Genomic DNA, 21,699 nt, shown 5'->3' with positions numbered 1-21,699 from the left:
CCCAATGATCTAGAGGAGGGCCTATTATTAATTATCATTCCTAAAGCTATTAGGATTGATTATAGTCTTTTAGAATACTCTATAAGGTTCTTTTAAATCCTAATGGAGTTAGGATTGATAATTATGTTTTAAAGAGTTTGAAATTGAATAAAACTACTCCTTTTAAGAATCCTTGTTTTGTACGAAGTGGAATATATTCAGATTTTATTTTCGTGTCTCATAATATTTATCCAAATTTTATATTGTTGGATATATTTTGAAATTATCTTTCCAATGATATATTATAATATTAAATCCGAGTTATAACGAAAAAGATATGAATGAGACATGAAACTTTATCCAAAACTGACACCCTTCCACTATTTTGGCCATATCTTTTTATCTACAAAATATTTTAATCTGATTCTAATTTGGTTGGAAAGTAGACTTTAAGAGATTTGCAACGACATATTATATGCCTTATTTGGACTTCCGGATCAAAAGATATGATAAAAACAAAAACGCGTGAATTTCTGAAATCAGTGCCTGGAACCAGACCTGGCGCCGGCGCCTGGTGCTAACCATTGGCGCCTGGCGCCAATAAGCTGGTGCTGGCGCCAGCTCTGTTTTAGGTGCGCCAATCTCGTTTTACGTGCGCCAAGTGCTCTGTTTTGATATTTTATCTTTTTGGCCGATTTCTCTATAAATAACGTCGTAAAAACTCCGTTTTCATTCACCAACTCTCATCAAGATTTTCTTGATTATTCTCTCTCTCTCTCTTTTTCTAAACTAGACTTTTCTCAAATACAAAATTCCGCATTTGCAGGACTTAGATACACCTATCCATATTCGAAGTTGCCTTCGCCCTAGACGTGAAAGGTTTAATTTCTGAGGGTTTGGTCCCAAATCTCTCTTTCAATTATTTAATTTAATTGTTTTGTTTATTATTTTCCTTGAAGTTACTAACGTGTGTATTTTGTTATTAGAAAGAGGTACGAGGCATTAAAGTAAGTACTTTAATGGTTTTAATTGGTGTTATGATGTAGAAATCATGTTTATATTGTTATTATGATGTTCCTAGTATCATGTCTAGGGTAATTATAATATCAAATATGCTTATTATGATTGTTACGATGCTTCCTATTTTCTTCCTAATATTTATGATTATTAGTATCATGTTAGGGGTTAAAGATTTGATTTTTATTGCTTAATGACATGCTAGAGTTTGTTATTAATCTTGTTAGTATCATGCCTAGGATCTTGCTATTTTTATTATGCTTTAATATTAACATGAATATTATTATAATTATTATTATGATTATTATAATTATTATTAATTATGATTGCTATGATTATGATTTTATGATTATAATATTTATTATAATTGTTATTGTGATGATCATTATTATTATTATTATTATTTTTGATTATGATTATTATTATAATTTTATGATTATGATTGTTATGATAATTATTTTTATGATTGATGATTATTTATTATGTTGCTTGATACATATTATATTTATTGTTATTGCTTGATCACGCCTTTTATGCATGTTTAAAGGGAATTTGAACTTGTAATCACGCTTAATAAGATATTTAATAATCTTGTTTAGGGTTAATGTGATTATAATTCAAGTGATCGCCAATAATAGTTTATTTGTGCATTAATATTCAACCAACATAGATTAAACAGGTTTAGGGTTAATTATATTGATTGCATGTTAATCAGAAAGCGCACATGAATACGATCAGAATAAAGTAGAGGCCTATTATTAGGGCAGGTTCAATCTCTTTTAGGTTGGATTTGTACCTTCATCCCCGAACCCTTATTTGGTTCTAGACCTTATGGAGTTGACGATCTCTTGGATCGTTAAGGGGTGTAACCTTCATCCTATGAACGGTTTACAAGTTCCTTAAAAACTTGTTGGCGACTCTTTTGCTCTATCTTCTTTCCCTTTGGACGCCACCGTACTTTAGTGTATGATCACAGTGGGGTTCAAGCTAGGGGTTTAACGCTTGAAATTTATTCCCTACAGTAACAAGAGGGGATAGACAAGTGAAAGGAAAGGATTATAAGGCTACTTTTTCACTAGTGGCTAAGTTTGCAAGTGTGAGAATCATAATTGTTTTGGCAACTGCAAGAAACTGGAATTTACATCCGTTGGATGTAAATAATGCATTTTTACATGGATACTTAGATGAAGAAGTATACTTGAGAATTCTAGAAGGATACAAGAATGGATCAAGGGATAAAGTTTGCAAGTTAAGGAAAAGTTGGTATGGTTTAAAGCAAGCTTCAAGGCAATGGAATATTGAGCTCTAGTCATTTTTGGTAGAAAATGGTTCCAAACAGTGTAGAAGATATTACTCGATCTATGTTTGTAAGGACTATGAATGATATGACTTGTATCATCTTGGTGCATGTTGATGATTTAATCATCATTGGAGATGATGAAGAAACATTTGCTTCTATAAAAAGGAAGTTGGATAGTGCCTTAACATTAAAGAATTTGGGCTTCTTGAGATATTTCTTGGGAATTGAGATATTTCTTGGGAATTGAGATAAGGGTACAATGATCAATCAAAGAAAATATGCTCTGGATATTGTGAGAGATAGTGGAATGGATGTATGCACGCCATGTACATTTCCCTTTCCAAAGGGAGTGAAGTTATCAACACAAACAAGAGAATTAATTGAAGATCCAGAAAGTTGTAGAAGATTTGTGGAAAGATTGCTATTTTTGAATTTATCTAAGCCTGATTTGTCTTTCTCAGTTCAGCAACTGATGATTCAATGCTTGAGTTGTCCTAGAAAACCACATATGCAAGCTGCTCTGCATGTTTTGAAATACATCAAAGGAACAGTTTATCTAGGATTGTTTAATCTTAGTAATACTGGTCATTTATTGTCAACATATAGTGATGTAGACTCGGGAAGTTGTGCTTTCAATGGACGACCTTTGACCGGTTTCTATGTATTCTTGGGAGGTGCTTTGGTTTCCTAGAAAACGAAGAAGCAAAGAGTAGTCTCAAAATCATCTTGTGAAGTATATAGAGTTCCAAAGCATGTCATAGACCACAAGTGAAATAGCATGGATCGTCGTTTCATTTAAAGATTTGGGATAGGATTTTCCTCTTCCTGTCACCTTATTTTGTGATAATAAATCAGCAGAATATATTGCACTTCATCCAACACTCCATGACAGAACAAAGCATCTTAAATTAGATTGCTATTATATTCGAGATAACATTGAAGATGGTTCAATTACAACTTGTCATGTTAAATCTTCTCTTCAATTGGCAGACTTACTCACCAAATCTCACCCTGCACATCAAAATTGGTTCATATCTTCCAAGTTGAGGCTTGCTACATTGTCCCAAGTCCAACTTGAAGGGGGGGGGGGGGGTTGTAGAAATATGTATATATGTATAGTATTTGTACAGCTATACTTAGTGCGGGTGTGAGTTGTTTTTGTCTGTTTCTGGTCTTGACAATAGCCATGAGCTGTATTTTTGTTTGGTAGTGATCAAGGTGTGTATATATCAATGAGAAGTAGATCTTTTTAGGGTTGAGAGCCCTGAAAAACATTCTTCCGCCTCCATTCAATATTCTGAAATAGTCTTCGACACTCTGCGAAACAAGCTCACCACAGAAAGAGGAATCCGCACTGATAGGACCACCAAGCAACTTAACACCGTGCACAGGACGAGAAATATCTAGAGGAAAGACACCTACATAACAACTACAAGTTTCCTCCAAGGGGCTAGAAAACTTCTGTTTTCTCAACGTTTACATGAAGGCCGAGACGACGTCCCTCCGCCAAGATCAACTCCATAACCTTTCCTAGCTACCACCAAGGTGTCACCAATAATAGTGCCGTCATCTAAATATCAAGCCTGCAAACATTAGTCGTAAAAAACAAAAATGAAGGCCGAGACGACATCCCTCCGCCAAGATCAACTCCATAACCTTTCCTAGCTACCACCAAGGTGTCACCAATAATAGTGTCGTCATCTAAATATCAAGCCTGCAAACATTAGTAAAAAAAAAAATAAAAAATCCCCGCAAACACTTCTTCTTCTTCTTCTTCTTATTGTTATTGTTATTGTTATTGTTATTGTTATTGTTATTGTTATTGTTATTGTTATTGTTATTGTTATTGTTATTGTTATTGTTATTATTATTATTATTATTATTATTATTATTATTATTATTATTATTATTATTATTATTATTATTATTATTATTACTACTACTACTACTACTACTATTACGTACTATTACTATTAAAGCTTTTCAAAGAATGTTTAGGTGCCACGTGGCGTTCTCCATCATATATTATTTCTCAATCCATACCATTAATTTACACTCAAAGGTTAACCGCATGTTTTGTGCTCTTAGGGCCTGTTCTCTTCCGTTGAAATTCAGTTCAGTTCAGTTCAGTTCAGTTCAGCTCAGTTCAGTTCAGTTCAGTTCAGTTCAGTTCAGTTCAGTTCAGCTCTTAATTTACGTCTAATGATATTGCTAATGATATAAATCCAAATTTCATTCTTTTAAGCTCTTATTACAACGACAACAACAACAACAACAATAATAATATTAACAATAATAATAATAATAATAACAATAATAATAATAATAATAATAATCAATAAGTAATAAATAATAATAATAATAATAATCATCAATAAATAATAATAATAATAATAATAATAATAATAATAATAATAATAACAATAATAATTGAAATAATAATACTAATAATAATAATCAATAAATAATAATAATCATCATCAATAAATAATAATAATAATAATAATAATAATAATCAATAATTAATAATAATAATAATAATAATAATAATAATAATAATAATATTATTATTATTATTATTATTATTATTATTATTATTATTAATAATAATAATAATAATAATAATAATAATAATAATAATAATAATAATAATATGTACATTTGTATATTCACATATGTATAGTAATAAATAATCAATAAATAATCAAAGATCACTAATCCGTAGTTAAAAATCACTAATTAATAAGTTCAGTTCAGTTCAGTTCAGTCAATCGGAACAGGCCCTTAGAAATGTGTGCTAAGTAACTCTAAAATTTACATGTCGCGGACTTTAAGATAGGTTGCATCAAATTTAACATTTGGCAAACCAATTTGTTTGTGCTTCCGTATACAATTATCTCTATCTAGTAAAATCATTCGTCATAGTTTAGAATCCATTTTCAAATCTGACATATACATGCATAGAAACGTGGTAGACATATGAAAAAATTAAACTCCGATAATGTTTTTGCATTTTTAAACCCAAACTAGGGTTGTATTTAGAAATGCCACAATACATATATACCATATACATTTTTTCTTTCTTTTATTTAGTCTTTCTCTAGTTTAATTTGTAATCTATGTTCAAAATTATTTCTACATTTATAATTCTATATTAGAAAAAAGCTTTCTAAAGAAGTTTACACGCTACATGACACTGTTCATCATTAATTATTTTTCATTTCAAATTACCAATTTACACCCAAAAGTTAATTGCGTATTTTCTGCTCCTGGGAATGTGTGGTGAGTGTTTACGTAAATTATATTTAATTAGACACTAAAACTGACGTGTCGCAGACTTTAAGATAGACAACAAATTGTACATTTGGCAAACCAATTTGTTGGTGCTTATGTAAACAATTACATCCTTGCCTAGTCAAATCTTTGGTTACAGTTTAGAATCTATATATATTCTTGTATGAATACTGTCTAACATCGTGTACATGCATATAAACATGACCGACACATGAAAAAATTATACTCCTACTTTGTTTTTATATTTATTAACCTAAACAGGGATTGTATTTAGGGATAATACTATTCATATTTTTATTAATGCACCAAAAAAAAAAATAAAAAAAAATATTAAAAAAAAAACTTCATTTTTTCCCTCCAATTTATAATCCTACCATGTATTTAATTACATTTATTAACCCAAACAAGGGTTATATTTAGGGACACTATCTGTATTTTTATAAATGCACCATAATTTTTTTTCCCCTCTAGTTTATAATCTATATATATTCATATCCACGTCTTCGTATATCTATATTTATATCTATACAATATTAAATAAATTAAAGTTCTCTAAAAAGTGTAGGTGCCATGTATGGCGCTCTCATTCATTCATTATTTCTCATTCCACATCATCAATATATATACATTCAAAGGTTAGTTGCATGTTTTGTTCAAACACTAAAACAGTGTATGTTTAGACACTAAAACAGATTTGTCAAGGACTTGGAGATAGGTAGTAATATTTTACACTTAAAAAAACCAATTTATTAGTACTTCTAGAAAAAATAATATCTCTAATCATAGTTTAGAATCCATATTCATATCTAATACATACATGCATAAAAACGTGACAACAAATGAAGAAAATTATATAATATAAAGGGGTTATTGTATAAGAGAGACTTTTTAAGTCTTCACTTTCATTGATATTAAGGAGAAAATTCTAATGTAATCATATGACTTTTTACTACCACAATTTTTTACAATGGATGTCTAGGACTATTTGTTTTTTTTTTGTTTTTTTTTTGTTTTTTATTTATATTTAATTAGTAATTTTAATTCAAAAATATTTTTTTTAATTATTTTAAATATATTATTAATTTCCATAAATTAATTTTTAATTTTTTTGATTTTTTATATAAATTTTCTATTCATTAATAATCAAAATAACCATTAAACCAAAAAATCAAAATTAAAAAATATTAGTTGCCCACTTTAAAAAAAAATTGTAGTAGTCAAGAGTCATATGACTACATTGGAATTCTATTTTAGGGGAAAAAAGTAACAATACTTAAGGTTATCATCCTTGAAATAGTATATACTTGTAGGAATTTAAGACTAGTTTTTTTAAATCAAGAAATTGATCTAACCACTCAGCCTAACCTCAGAGCTTACCCCCTCATGCGTATGTAATCCCTAGCTAGTATGGTGGGATCAAGAGATGATGAGCTCCTAACCACATGACTTCTTTTCATAGTTCCATCTAAGTCAACATTAACCCATCAAGTAGAAATTAGGTGCTATATTCTAGCCTACCATCAACACCCCCTATATGGTAGGGTATGGGTAAACATCAACCATGTAAAATACTCTTGTGCGTCCAAATATAGTGAACGTGAGAGTAAAATGTTTGAATCTAACTCTTTATAAAAATGACATTAAAAGAAAAAGGCAAATTTAAATAGACAGACGAATATTATAGTTTTCACGATACTAGATTTCAATTGAATTGTTAAGTATCTAAAAAACTTAACACGGATTAATCTAAAATGAATTTTAATCATATATCCGATATAAAAAATAAATAAATAAATAAATAAAAAAAAAAAATCCGATATCCAAAATTGCAATATTTGATGTGTCTTAAAGGTTAAGGGGTGGCTGTTGGAGAACAACAGACGGATCTTGATCACTAAAATTCCATCTCTCCAGGTTAAGTATTGGACCCACAAAAGCTACTAAAAAAAAAAAAAAAAAAAAAAAGAAAAAAAAAAAGCCAAACAAAGCCACAAGAAACAAGAAAGAATAAGAGAATGAAAGCACCAATCAACATGCTTCATTAAGATCCAAATTGATAATGATGTTTAGTCACTCCTTAATAAATTATGCTTAACAATGTTAAACAACACAAGGACAATATTAATGATTGATTACTAAAGTTAAAGATCAGATAATTAATGAACCACAAAATTATTACACCTTCCACTTCATAAACCAGGTTTTAGGAAACATGATATATTATGAATTATTATTACACCTGCATTTATATAGTATTCATCATATATATACTATCTCATCTTCTTCTTTTTTTTTCTGAGATCATCCTCAAACCCTAAAAACAAACAAACTCAAGATCGAACCGCCGAAATGATTAATCTTAAACATACTTGATGCCCTACAGTTAGTACCAGAAAATCTCCTGGTTTAAAACAATGACAATTAAGTTGAAACCCCATCATTTTAAACCAATCATACTGTCCAAATTTAGTAAAAAATTAATAATGAAGAAATGTCAACGAATAAATGATTTATATTACAAGCCAAAAGATGAGAAGAAATCCTAATAATAATATAAGAAAAAAGGTTTTAGCATGATAAAATTATTAGACAGAAGAAGAAGAAAAGACTAGGTTATGTTATGTCAAATGAAGTCATGTAATAATTAAAGGTTATATAAATATATGGTATAAAACTATATAATATAATATGTTACAAATTAAGTATATAAATATGCATGATTATATATGATTAATGAATAGAGAGTAAGTAGTGCCAAAAAAATAAAATAAAAATTATGTAAGTTGTTATTGGGAAGCTTTTGTGTCCCCAAGGAAGCATGCTGAAACATACAGTTGGATGGACTGATGTATGATGCTTCCTCCGACAGAGAATGTCTCAAAGTTCAAAGGTTGCCTTTCTATACATGATTTAGGACCACTGTTACTGCCCTGGTGCAAAAGAAAATTATACCTTAAAAGACACATAAATAGAAAGATAGAGAGAGAAATTTAAAGGATGATGAAATACCCATTGGATAACAAGATAAAATGATTAAGGATATAATAGTTTATAGTATTATTACGATGAATCAGAATTAAGTTCGGTCTTGAGTCATATTAAAATGATCTAATGATTTATATGTATAAATTGATTTGTGCTGGTTTTGGGTTTATTTCGAGTTTGAATTGTCAATTAGTACATGGTTATACTCCCATAATAATAATAATGATTTTTCGGTCTTGTAATCAATTATGACTCGTTTTTGCCGTGAGTGACAAGCGTGTAATTTGAATCTAGTTTGAGTCATTTTCAGGTTGCTAAATCAATCAGTTGTGCCAAACTCGGTTATATATATAGATTGTTTAATTTAATCCATTCACACAAATTTGTTTCAACAACTTAGAACCAACTAATTTCATGCAATTCAAGACGATGTTAGATTGTTTCGAGTCATCAAGTTCGTGTAACATGTAACAATAATGTTTAAGTATATTTTTAAAAGGCCAAAAAAAAAAGAAAAAGAAAAAAGAGATTGCATTATTTGTAACTATCAAAATATTAATGAGATGAGAAAGAAAAGAGTGTTGAAAGAAGGACCCTCAAAGGTTGATAATATCTACTATTAATGACTAAATGGCCTACATTGGCCCTATATTTATTGGCTTTTGGGGTTTCTTTCCTTTCTTTTCTTCAAGTGCCCACTCGAATAACCTGTACCTGCCAATACAGTACCACACGGCTTCACTTTTTTCCTCTCCTTTATTTTCCTTTTTTTTTTTTTCGAATTATTCTTATATGTCCTAAATTATTATAGTCTCTGTGTTTCAATATTAATGCACCGATTGTATAAAAAAAAAAAAAAAAAAAAAAAAAAAAACATATTAATGCATCAGTTGTCTAATTTAACCATTTTGTTTTTACAAATATCAATATATAAGGCATTTTAGGTTCATTTTTATGCATATATCAACATCTTAATCTTTTTATACTATATTATTTACATCAAATAGAGATTATTTATGAGATATAAAATATTTATTTATTGTAACTAATAAATAATGAAGATAATATATTAATAATTATAAATTATCGGTAAACATATGTACTACTATGTATATTTGTAAATTTATTTATCAAAGTAATGCATTTAATTTAAATCAGAAGAGGTACATTATTATTAGAAACAAAAAAAAAAAAGTCATGAGTATTATTCAAAAAAAATAATAATAATAATAAAGGAAAGAAAAATAGGCATGAGTTATAATTGCACTCTAAACAGTCGTTTTCATTCAAGTAAAAGGAGATTCCATGACAAAGATGTGTTACATGCTCTGACAAACTACTGCTACCAATTACACCACCATTATTTTCCCCTACTCAGTCCTAGGGGCACCCATTTTCGTCTTTCTGATTTCTCAACATATAAAGTTTTTTGCATTTTCTAGATTTCTTTGATTGAATTGTGTTCTTCACGTAACTGCTTTTTGATCCCATTTTTGAGAGATTTTGGGGTCATGTTATATATTGACCCTTCGGAATGACCCTTATATATTAACCGACTCATTGGTTTACCATGTTTGTAATAATCTAAAATACTCGTAAAATAAAAATAAAATAAAAAATTAAAATTAAAATAACAGTAAGTTTAGGTAAGTTTTAATAAGACGAGTATCTCTAAAGTATAGTATTATACTCAATAATACTGTATTTCTTTTGTTACAGGACTCGACGTAGGTTTCCAAATTCCAATCCATAATAAAATTGACGAGAATACCCTTGACCAATGTACATCTCTGTCAGGAGGAGGTTGATTGACATTATGGACATGAGTAGGACATAAAAATAGCAGTGATTTTATAAGGTACGGAACACCACACGTCCACAGTTGATGTCTTCATGGCTTATCCTCAGGATCTGCCTTTTCTCCTTAGCAAGAAATAAGTAATTGGCCATCTCCAAATCTTGTTGGTGTCTTTAATTTGGGATATCAGGTACTCTGATACATGACAATCTCACCAGCCACTCTGTACCTACTGCACTAGTTAGATCTGGCAAGATTTTCATCACCCAAACTTAACCCCATTTGACAGTACACGGTTTTGACTCGAACATAACTGGACCTGATTAAAAAAACTAAGATAAGCGATAATCATTGATTTATCATAATAAGCTACTTCTACTTCAATATAAACCCAAGAAGTTGACCCGTACTTAGGGCCTGTTCTCATTGAACTCTCGGCTGAACTGAACTGAACTCAGCTGAATTGAGCTGAACTGAACTGAATATTTTATAAGAGAAGGAAATTAGGAGATGAGCTGAACTGAATTGAATTGAACTAAACTGAACTGAGCTGAACTGAATTTCAACACAAGAGAACATGCCCTTAATCTGACCTACGCCACTCATTTGCCACCTCCACAGTGATTAGCAAATTGGCAAGTGCAGTTATTGTCCTTTGAAAGTCATAATTTCTGAATTCTGAAGAGAACCAAAGATTATAATTGTTTGATTTGTCGCAGGTACTTAAGGCAAATTAAAGCTCAACAAAAAAATAAAAAATAAAAAAAATAAATTGTACATTTATATAGCTAGCTAATTTTCAAGAGTCTCAAGTTTTCTGAACATAAATACACCAGCAGAGGTGAACACTGAATTTCACCTGTTTATAAGGATAAAGTATTTTGTTCCGGAATACTCTCTAGAGTCTGTACCACTTAAAGTTTGATTTTAGGAGACCATCCTAACGCAAAAACAACTAACGAATCAGAGTCTAAAACCGTACTGAACTGCAAACCATCACAACGAGTGAACCAAATTACCAAATGATCACCATTCATTGATGAAAAAAGTAAAAAGTTCATGGTATGGTCCATTTTACCAGCCATACCCCATGTAAGTCTATCACTAAAACCAAAAGATCTTATACCCAACAAATCCGAGGGAAGAAAAAAGTGAAACTACAGTAGATCATGTTATGTTTCAGCCTAAAATAGAAAAAGATTCGGATAAGCACATGCAAGTTTATGATCCAACTATTTTTTCCATAGTAAGTTTTGAGCAAAGCTTCTGCTACATGACAGCAACAGGCCACTCAACCTATTCGTTTGCTTGTAAATCAATCCAGAAAATGACTAATCGTCTATACAACCAAGCAAGACATCTAGTAGAAAGGGTTCGCCGGAAACCCTCGCTGATACATTATAGATAGCAGGACAGAAGGTATAACAGCTTCCACGAGTAAACCGACCTATATTTCACATAAATGGTAAGCCCGAGTAGGACCTGTCTTAGTATGCCCGGCCGGGTCAAGGCCTTTCGATGGGCCCCACATTGTTGACAGCTCAACTGATTGCCCATGGCCCACCTAATACAGATTCAATCCACCTGATTCTGTATCTGACTAGAGACAGCTACACAAGTAGTAAAGAACAGATCAATTTTACTATTTTGACAACACAAAAATTAGACCAGTAGCAATCTTCTGTTCAGGGTATATTCCCCTATAGCTGTTTCCATCTAAGTACCTAAGCAAATGAATATTAGTTGCCATCATATGAGATAAAAGTTTGAACAAGCCTCAGCCAGAAAATGGAACAGGATTTTTACCATGATATTTCACACCAATCAGTATCTAACTGCAGCACAAGATTACCTATCATCCACTCAAGCAGCTGCCTAGACTATGCTGCTCGAACAACCAAACTCTTCAATTTTTGTCCGATATTTGACATTATGACATAATTATGGACACAGACACTTCAATTTGGAGTAACATCGCCCCATTACTTCCATAGAAAAACCAGAGTCTGAAACCAGAACACGAACTTCATTGCTCAACTATATGCTCTTTCACCAGAAAACCCCATACAGGGTCCTGACTCCTGAGCTAAACTTGATAGACCTAATTTGAATTTATCTAAACATACCAACCCAAATGCTAACAAAGTAGACCTTATTCGTACTTTACTTTAAAAGACCTTTACTTTGTACTGTATGAATTTATTCAAAATCATACAACCTTATCCAAACATATGTGAGCTATCCCTCATTTAAACTTAATGAAGCTGATCCAAACTTATAAGACCTGAAGCCTTCGTTCAGCTTTTTAGAGCTTAAGTAATATAGACAAGATTATAAAATTTCAAGCTCTTTAAAAGACCTTTACTTTGTACTGTATGAATTTATTCAAAATCATACAACCTTATCTAAACATATGTGACCTAAGTATCCCTCATTCAAACTTTTCAAAGCTGATCCAAACTTATAAGACCTGAAGGGTATTGTTCAGCTTTTTAGAGCTCAAGTAACATAGACACGATGACAAAATTTCAAGCTCTAACCAAGCTTTTTCAAACTTCTCCAACTTCAGTTCTCATGATTTTCACCTCTGACAAACCAGCTTTGTACATATTCTGATTCCAAAGAACCCCATAGCTAATTCATCTTAATGGACCACAATAATTTCTAGAGGACCAATTTACTCTAGCAACAGGGGTCTTCGATAATGAACTCTATTCCATTGGCCACATGACCACATACAATCAGAGGAAAAGCTCTACACTGCTTTCCAAAATTCAATTACACATCTTCGCCTATTTAAGCCATTAGTAAGTTGGTTACACCACCTATTCCTACTTATAACATGTTATTACTCATAAAATCTCTTCCCGTCCATTATCCATGCTACTTTTTCATACGCTATTTAACTTATCAAGTGTGACAAAAGTTTCAATTTTGTTCTCATCATTCAATTTATTTCCTTGCTTAGCTATCACTTAATAATATACAAATTTCTTTAACAAGACTTCCTTTTTATACCCAACACCAACAATTCATCACCTCTAATCAATGTTGCTAACAGATTCCTTTAAAGTATTCAAATTTGAAAATTTGCCTCATATAGAGCACAACATAAGAAAGATACTATGCATACTTGTGACTATGTATGCAAGGCAGCACAAACATAACACAAAGTATTTCTTGCCACTTTGACAGCTATAAAGATAGTGCCATTACACGCTTAGTTGTCTGGTAAATTCAATAAATTCATAAGACATTTAATGCTACCTCCAAAATGCTTCTAGCAAGCCTTCTGATTACTTCAGATTATCTTTCCTCAGTCTATTAATATGGTAAATGTGAGCGCAAAAATCATCGGTTCCATTTACTTAGGATAAATCTTTCATTACTGTTCTTCCTATTACAGCTTTTTACAGTAGGTATCAGTTTATCAGAAAGCATATCAAGCTACCCAAGCAAATCAATCCTTCCCTTGACTTCATATGAAAAGCAAAAATTTCCAAGGATAGAGACCAATGTATGGTATACAAAAACCCAAAAGTTCTAGTCAGTTATTTCTGTGTATGCCACTCTTCTTTTGCATACTCTCTCTCTCTCTCTCTCTCTTGTTCTATTTTTCTTCCTGCTCTTTGTTTCACCAAATTCTATCATCCATCCTATATCTCCATCTCACTATTTACCTTCCTTCCCCTACCTCCATCCCTAATCCTCAATTCTTTTTGAGTTTTATAATTTAGGTTACCAGATTCATTTACAACTAAGTCTATCTACATCCATATTGGTAATTCCATTTGTCCACAATAAAGCCTAGAAGTACACAGTATTGTTGTGTTTTCCATATCAATCATAGCAGTAATAAGTATCTTTGTCTGTGAATATCACATAATCGATCAAAAAAAAAAAAAAAGTAAACAAAGGAAAGAAATAAGAAAAAGTAAGTGATATCTCTTTCATTTCTTGTAAACGAATATCATACATTCAATCAGTTAAGAACAAGAAAATCCACATAAACGAACATAGACAAGAGGAAAGAGTATTACAAGTCATGTTGGCTCTTCCACTTGGACTGCAAAATTGCCTAGCCTTCTGCTTGAAGGATGGTCTCTAGAAGCCGCAAAATAATGAGACAAATGCACACGGTATATAAACATAATAAATCAGGAGACACTCCCATCAGCAACATTTGATCGAAGATTTCTTCTAGTAGGGCGATTTTTCCCCTTCATGTAACTTGAATTCCAATCTCCTCCATCCTGAGCATAGTAATCCATAGGATAATCACCTCCATGATCAACCCCACCTTTGTTATTTTCATTATCACAACCACAACTCCCCCCATTTCTCCCACAATCAACACCAACAATGCTATCATCTCTTTCCCACCAACCACGAATCAAGCCAAGCGCAATCTCAGCCTCAAACGGATTCAACAAAGGCCTATGGAATGCCTCACCCCAATCAATCGATAATCGGGGACAAGCAATTTGAATCCAAGCATCAATCGAATCCTCAAACAACTCAATCCTAGAAGGTGATATTTCCGACATTAAAACAACAGTCCACGACATCCCTTTCTCCTCCATCTTCCTCTCCAACCTCTCAAGACTCTTCGGGTTCCCCTGCCTCCCAAGTGTCCCCAACACAACTCCCCAATTCTTAGCCTCTTTCGCCTTCAAAACCGCCCTCATTCTCGAATCCTTCATCCCTTTATGATCATACTCCTCCAAAAACAACCTCCCCAAATACGGATCATATCGAAACGCCTTAACCCCGGGATTCGCAATCATAAACGCCTCTAAATGAAACCTCCCATCAGCAACAAACACAATCACCAAATCCCCATCATCCCCACCAACCCCAACACCCCCAAAATCCTTCATTGAAACCTTAGGTGCAGTACACCCCAAAACCTCCCCAGCAGACAAGGGTTTCGATTGCGGAACCAAAACCCTAAACCCTAATCTTTCAAGCTCAACCTTAACCCCCCTAATTGCACCAGCAAACTGAATAGTCCCAGCAACAGCCAAATTCCTACTACCCAATTCATTCAATTCAATCGTCTTAACAAGTTTCGAAACATCAATCCCAATTTCAACAAAAACATACAAACAAGGGATTACCGTATTATCCACCGGAACAAGACAACTATGACCGTAATGAATGAGGAGATCAGCGCCAAGCGCAGCAGCAGAAAGGTCGTCGACGCAACAAGCGCCGTAAGTAACGTCAGCAAGGACGAAGACGTCGGAAGCAGAAGCGAAGGTGCGGAAGATGTCGGAGAGAGAGAGGGAGTACATGAGCAACCCTTCGGGGAGTTGGAGCGCGATGCGCGGTGAAGGGGAGGAGAGAGAGAGGATTCGATGGACAGATTTGTGGATTTCAAAGTTGTAATTGGAGGGGAGGAGAGAGATTGCGGCGTTTAAGGAGGGATTGTTGAGGATTGAGGATGGGATTTGGTTGCGAATGAAGCGTTTTGGTTGGGGTTTTGGGGTGGTTTTCTGGGTTGCGGTTATGGCGGAAGGTGGTATTGGTTGGTGGTTTTCCGGTGGTGGGGTGTCGGAGTTTTTCTCCATTTTTGGTTGGTTTGAGGTTTAGTTTTGGCGTTGGTAGGGAGATGGTGAACTGTTTATAAGTTTGCACTTTGCAGTCATTTCTGCGGGCACAAACTACCAACAACTTGGGTAATTCTTACAAAGTAATTTCTTACCTTAGCAGTTAGCACCGTGCAAGGATTTGGAATCCTAAAAAGACCCTATTGAAAAAGAAAAAAAAAAATCATGTGACTGAGGTTATTTGATTAAGAGATACTCAATTATGGTTTCATGGTCAAGAGTTACTCGATTGATTAAAGGGTACTTATACGGACATGCCAAAGGTTACTTGGGCAGTCGGTCGGAGGTAATTCGGTAAGTATTTTGGTGTGTGTCAATCGGTCACACAGTTACACAAAAAATTGTGTTGTTTTGTAATATAATTTTTTGTCTATTACTCATTTAAGGCCAAATACTTCTTTTCTCCATACCCACCTAAGATTATCATTAGAGGTGGGCATGGGCAGTGTCGTCCGCGAGGCGGCACGAGATTGGCCCCGCATGGCACGAGCCTACCAGCGGCACGACACGTCACGGTCACCGAAAAGTGGGCCGTGCCGTGAACACGATTTTAAGAAACCGGCACGAACCCGCGGGCGACATGGTAGTTTGGCCCGCCAGCACGGCACGACCATAAAATAACATAAATAATAATAAAGAACTATAATAATAAAAATAACAATAACAAAAAGAACAATAATATTAATAAAAAACATAAACATAAATTAATAAAATTATTTAAATAGTATATCCATTTCAAAAGTTGTTAAAAAAATAATGGACGGCATGGTGTCTGGCACGTGGCCTGTGCTGTGGGCTGGGGTGTGCCAAAAGGTAGCCCGACACGGCACGAGCCAACATTAGGCACGACATGTTGCCCAACTCTAATTATCAACAAATATTAACTAAAAAACTATGAGCAACCAAAATCGAGAGAGAGAGAGAAAAAAAAAAAAAAAACTACTTAAGATATTATAACGTCTCCAAAAATAATTTGAAATTGGCTTATAGGTAGTAAATTAAAAGAAAAGGGAGCAAATATATTTCTAAAATTTGCGTAGAAAGATTAAATATTTAAAATAAAAATTATATTTAAACATTTGTATAAAGGGAGCAATTTTTTTTTTAAAATTTTTTTTTTTTACAAAGAGTTCATTGAATGAAAACAACAAGATTAAGGTTAAAAGTCGCAATTTGTTTAATTTTTATACCTATTCGTTATAACCTTTTAACCTTTATACTAAATTATATACCACTGTATCGCTAAAGCGCTGACTTATATACTAATGTGGCCATTGTCTTATAGTAGGCTGGATTTTCAAGCATGTATTTCAAAGTTTGATCATATGTTTGATATTTCCAACTCTTAAATTTTGATATTCATTATTTCTTCCCCAAGAGTATGACTACTTACTAGTACTTCACTTATGGCGAGTAGTTCTACCATCGCTACTCCAACCGAACACAATTGTCTATCATTAATATTAAATTTCTACCCTAGTTTCATTTTCCCGTCCCCCCTCCTCACGCCATAATATACACCTTTCCAATTGAGAAAACAACACTTGTATAACTCAATTAGCAATTTGTACCCCTACTCTAAGTCTCTAATACTAAAAATTCTAGGATAATCAAACTTATTTTGATCACCTTAAGCCATTCTACATGATATAGTCCACAACATTAAAATAACATTATGCCCTCCAAGTAAATAAACTTTCTTCTTATAATTAGTGTACTATATCATGCCAATCATACATCTTAGAACATTGCTAGGGAACTTTTACCAATGACATTTTTTGGCTCCAAAACCCATCATTTAAAATCAAGCAAGTTCATCCTTTCCCTCCTAGACAACGACCAATGCCTTACCATCCCTCATCTCAACCAAATCCAATCCCATCTCATCACTTCCGGCACGCTTTCCGACACATACGCTGTCGGAAAGCTCGTGTCGGCTTTCACAAACTACCCTACACACCTCTCTAATGCTTATAAACTCCTCATTTTCTCACCTAATCGCTCCAATTACATGTGGAACTCTTTGATCAAATTTTTCATTGATAATCATGAACCAATCAAAGCGATTTCTTTATACAAGAACATGATTTCTTCTGGTTCTTTTCCCAATAATTATACATTTTCATTTGTTATTAAAGCTACTAATGATCTTTGTGATTTGCCTTTTGGAATAATGCTTCATGCTCAGAGTATCAAATTGGGTTGGGAGAATTATGATTTTGTGCAAAATGGGTTGATTCATTTGTATGCTATGTGTAATGCGATTGATTCATCTCGTAAATTGTTTGATGTGAGTGTAATTAAGGATGTTGTTACATGGACTGCTGTGATTAATGGGTATGTTAAAGTTGGTCGAATTGGGGATGCACGAAAGATGTTTGATGAAATGCCTGAGAGAAATGTGGTTTCTTGGAGTGCGATGATCACTGGGTATGCTCAAATGGGGTTCTTTGAAGAGGCTCTGGAAGTCTTTAATGATATGCAGATGGAAGGATTTAGGCCTAATCATTCTTCCTTGGTTGGGGCACTTACGGCATGTGCGGGTCTTGGAGCTTTTGATCAAGGGAGGTGGATACATGCGTATGTGGATAGAAATAAAATGGAATTGGATGTGAAATTAGGCACGGCGTTGGTTGATATGTGCGCGAAATGTGGGTGCATTGAAATGGCTAATCGTGTGTTTGAGGACATGCCATCTAAGGATGTGTTTGCTTTCACTTCTTTGATTTCAGCATTGTCAAATCATGGGCAGAGTGAGAGGGCAATTGAGTTGTTCAATAGGATGCAGCGCGAAGGGGTTAATCCTAATGGGGTTACATTCATTTGTGTCCTAGCTGCATGTAGTAGAATGGGTTTGGTAGACAAGGGATTGCAGATATTCGAAAGCATGAAAGACCGGTATGGAATTGAACCGGGAGTTGAGCACTATGGTTGTTTGATTGACCTTCTAGCAAGATCAGGTATGCTACAAGAGGCAGCACAGCTAGTGAGAAAGATGTCAGTGAAGCCTGATTCTTATGTTTTGGGTGCACTACTCAATGCTTGCCGAGAATATGGTGATGTTGAGTTGGGGGAAGAAATCATGAAACAGTTAATGGAGCAAGGTCTCGACTATAGTGGGGTTCACACACTTCTTTCAAATATTTATGCCTCTGCGAAGAAGTGGGATGGAGTTATGCATGTACGGGAACAGATGCAAGAGAAGATGGTGAGAAAGGTGCCAGGATGCAGCTTAATTGAAGTGGATGGCATTGTTTCTGAATTTGGTGCTGGGCATAGGTATCACAAGAAAATGGAGGATGTAATGTTGTCTTTGCTTCGAATGGACAAGCACTTGCGATCCTTCTTGCTAGATCATAATATTGCTCTTGGCTCTTGCACCTGAAATTACATATTTCTAATGAAAGTTTCGGTTTTATGGTGATATAAGAAAAATCTATCAGTTCCACCATCCTCAGCAAATTAACAGAGGCAACCGCGGATACAGTTAGTTGATTCATTTAAGCATGAAATAACCATCTTTTTATCTTGCTAATTAAGGAGCAATTGGAGCAAAATTAGGATTTGGTCTCTAAGACTCCTAAGTTATGCTGTAGGGTATGTGCTTGATAGTCTATATGCGCAGTGGCCAGTGGGCTCTTAGATGTACCATTGCCTAATCAATCTACTAAGTTAGGTTTGGTTTGTGAGAGTTGAGACTCTAACCAACAAAGCTCACCTCTACATCCAAATAACATAGGCACTATACATGTGCAGTACAAATTACAAAGATGATTTCCGGAGTACTATAAGCTCATCTTCACAATCCATGTTATATTTGCTCCGAACAAAAGCTTGTGTGTTTAACTCATACGGTATAACTTTATTTAGAACTTCCTGTAGTTTACTTCCTTAGTTGAAGATTGAATGTTACATTTTCCTCTGTATACCTATCCTCCTCCTCCCTTGTCCGTCCTCATTTGTCCTAAACACGGCCTCGATACCAAAATGTATTACATACGCCATTATCATCTACTCTAATGGCACATGGAGTACAAAATATGCAAACACTTTACGCCTCTAAGAGAATAATGCAGCAGAAATCCTGAAATTGACTCCTCTCACATTCAAGCAGTCTAATCTTTCTTCTTTTTTTGGCTGAACAATTTAATATGTCTTTCACTTAATTATTTAATGGTTTCTTTGCTTTAAGCCATGATAGGACGTCAACTATATGATCGTCCATTTGTGGTTGTCGACATTTCACAAATATCGTTGGTCTATGTCAAATTGTCATTCTTGTAAGCTTCTAAATCTGACTTAAATTCCATGCTTTGTACATGGGTTTTGTACTTTTTGCAACAATTAATTGTTACAATTTCACAATTTTAGCTATGTTCTGGCATTATTAGTCTAGTCCCCTACCTTTGTCAAAAAAAAAAAAAAAAAAAAAAAAAAAGTCTAGTCCCCTACCAAGTATGCATTAGGACTTCGTTGATACAATTTTGTACCAAAAATTGAAATATCGCAATTTTGTCATAACTTTTACAATTAAGTACCACTTTGAAACAATATACAAGTATGAAGTAATGAAGTATTGTATACAAGTAATAATTCTTTATTTACTTGGAAAAAAACATAAATAATAAATATTTCGCGTATAATAGTATTGAAAAAACATGAAACCAAAATTCGTTACTCTCTGTCTCAACATAGTGTTAGGCGCATAAACTTTTCTAATACTACGTATGTACTATGTATTATGTTAGGAATCACACCAACACTTAAAAAAAAAATTACTAATAAGCAGTGGCGTATCCAGGAATTCCGAACTGTGGGTTCGGAATTTTTAAAAAAATGATGATCATATATTAACTAAATATTCAATACATAAGTTCATTTTTTTTTAATTACAAATGGATGGATTTTACAAAAAAAAAAAAAAAAAAAAAAAACCCTACAAAAGCATTTTTCGAGTTTTCATAGTTTGAAATTAAAGCGTGCTAATACATTACTACTTCTATAAATCTATATTTCTATTGCAAAAAATCAATATTACACATAAAAATAAAAATAAAAAATCTCAAGCCCCCAATAAACACAAATTTAACAATGTAACTTCTTCTAATTATCAATTAAAAGACCAAGTAAAAATTTTAAATTCTAAGTTTCTACAATTCAATTTGTCAACAATTCAAGTATTCAACAATATATCAAAACCAATTAAAAAAATCAGTATGTAATTAACTAATTATCACTAATTTTAATAAAATTAACCATTAAATAAAGATTTAAGAATTAAGAGGAGTAGAGGAATAAAAGGTCTCACAAACTCACGAAGAACGGAAGAACTCGGAAAAAAATTACAAAAAAGAAAGATAAAAACATAAAATGAGATTAACCATTAAATAAAGATTTAAGAATTAAGAGGAGTAGAGGAATAAGAGGTCTCACAAACTCATAAAGAACAGAAGAACTCGGAAAAAAAATATCAAAAAATAAATAAAAACATAAAATGAGGGCAGCAGGAATCGAACCCAAGAGCTAAGGAGGAGATTCAATGCTCTAACAATCACTCCCTTACCAATGTGCCAGGCTTTAACATTTGATTATTTATCTCACATAAATTAGTTTTAACCCTTTTTTTCTTTTTTTTTTTATAAAAAAAAAAATTAAAACTTATAATTTTTTTCCGAAAAATCTGTGGGTTCAATGAACCCCTTGAACCCCCCCTA

General features: G+C 33.1%; 1 protein-coding gene and 1 pseudogene across 1 annotated transcript; one reads left to right on the top strand and one right to left on the bottom strand.

The window, feature by feature from the left end:
• Window positions 1-14,298: 14,298 nt before the first annotated feature.
• On the bottom strand, window positions 14,299-16,004 carry LOC145626820 (2-(3-amino-3-carboxypropyl)histidine synthase subunit 1-like). Its single transcript, XM_081679285.1, has one exon. The coding sequence runs from the start codon at window positions 15,944-15,946 to the stop codon at window positions 14,531-14,533; it is 1,416 nt and encodes a 471-aa protein (XP_081535411.1). The 5' UTR covers window positions 15,947-16,004; the 3' UTR covers window positions 14,299-14,530.
• Window positions 16,005-17,753: 1,749 nt separating this feature from the next.
• Window positions 17,754-19,602, top strand: LOC145626819 (putative pentatricopeptide repeat-containing protein At5g40405 pseudogene; annotated as a pseudogene).
• Window positions 19,603-21,699: the final 2,097 nt, after the last annotated feature.

This window comes from Chenopodium album, chromosome 4 (genome assembly GCF_948465745.1).
Source record: "Chenopodium album chromosome 4, dcCheAlbu1.1, whole genome shotgun sequence".
NCBI classification, from domain to species: Eukaryota; Viridiplantae; Streptophyta; class Magnoliopsida; order Caryophyllales; family Amaranthaceae; genus Chenopodium; species Chenopodium album.
This window is presented reverse-complemented; position numbering and strand designations above follow the sequence as displayed.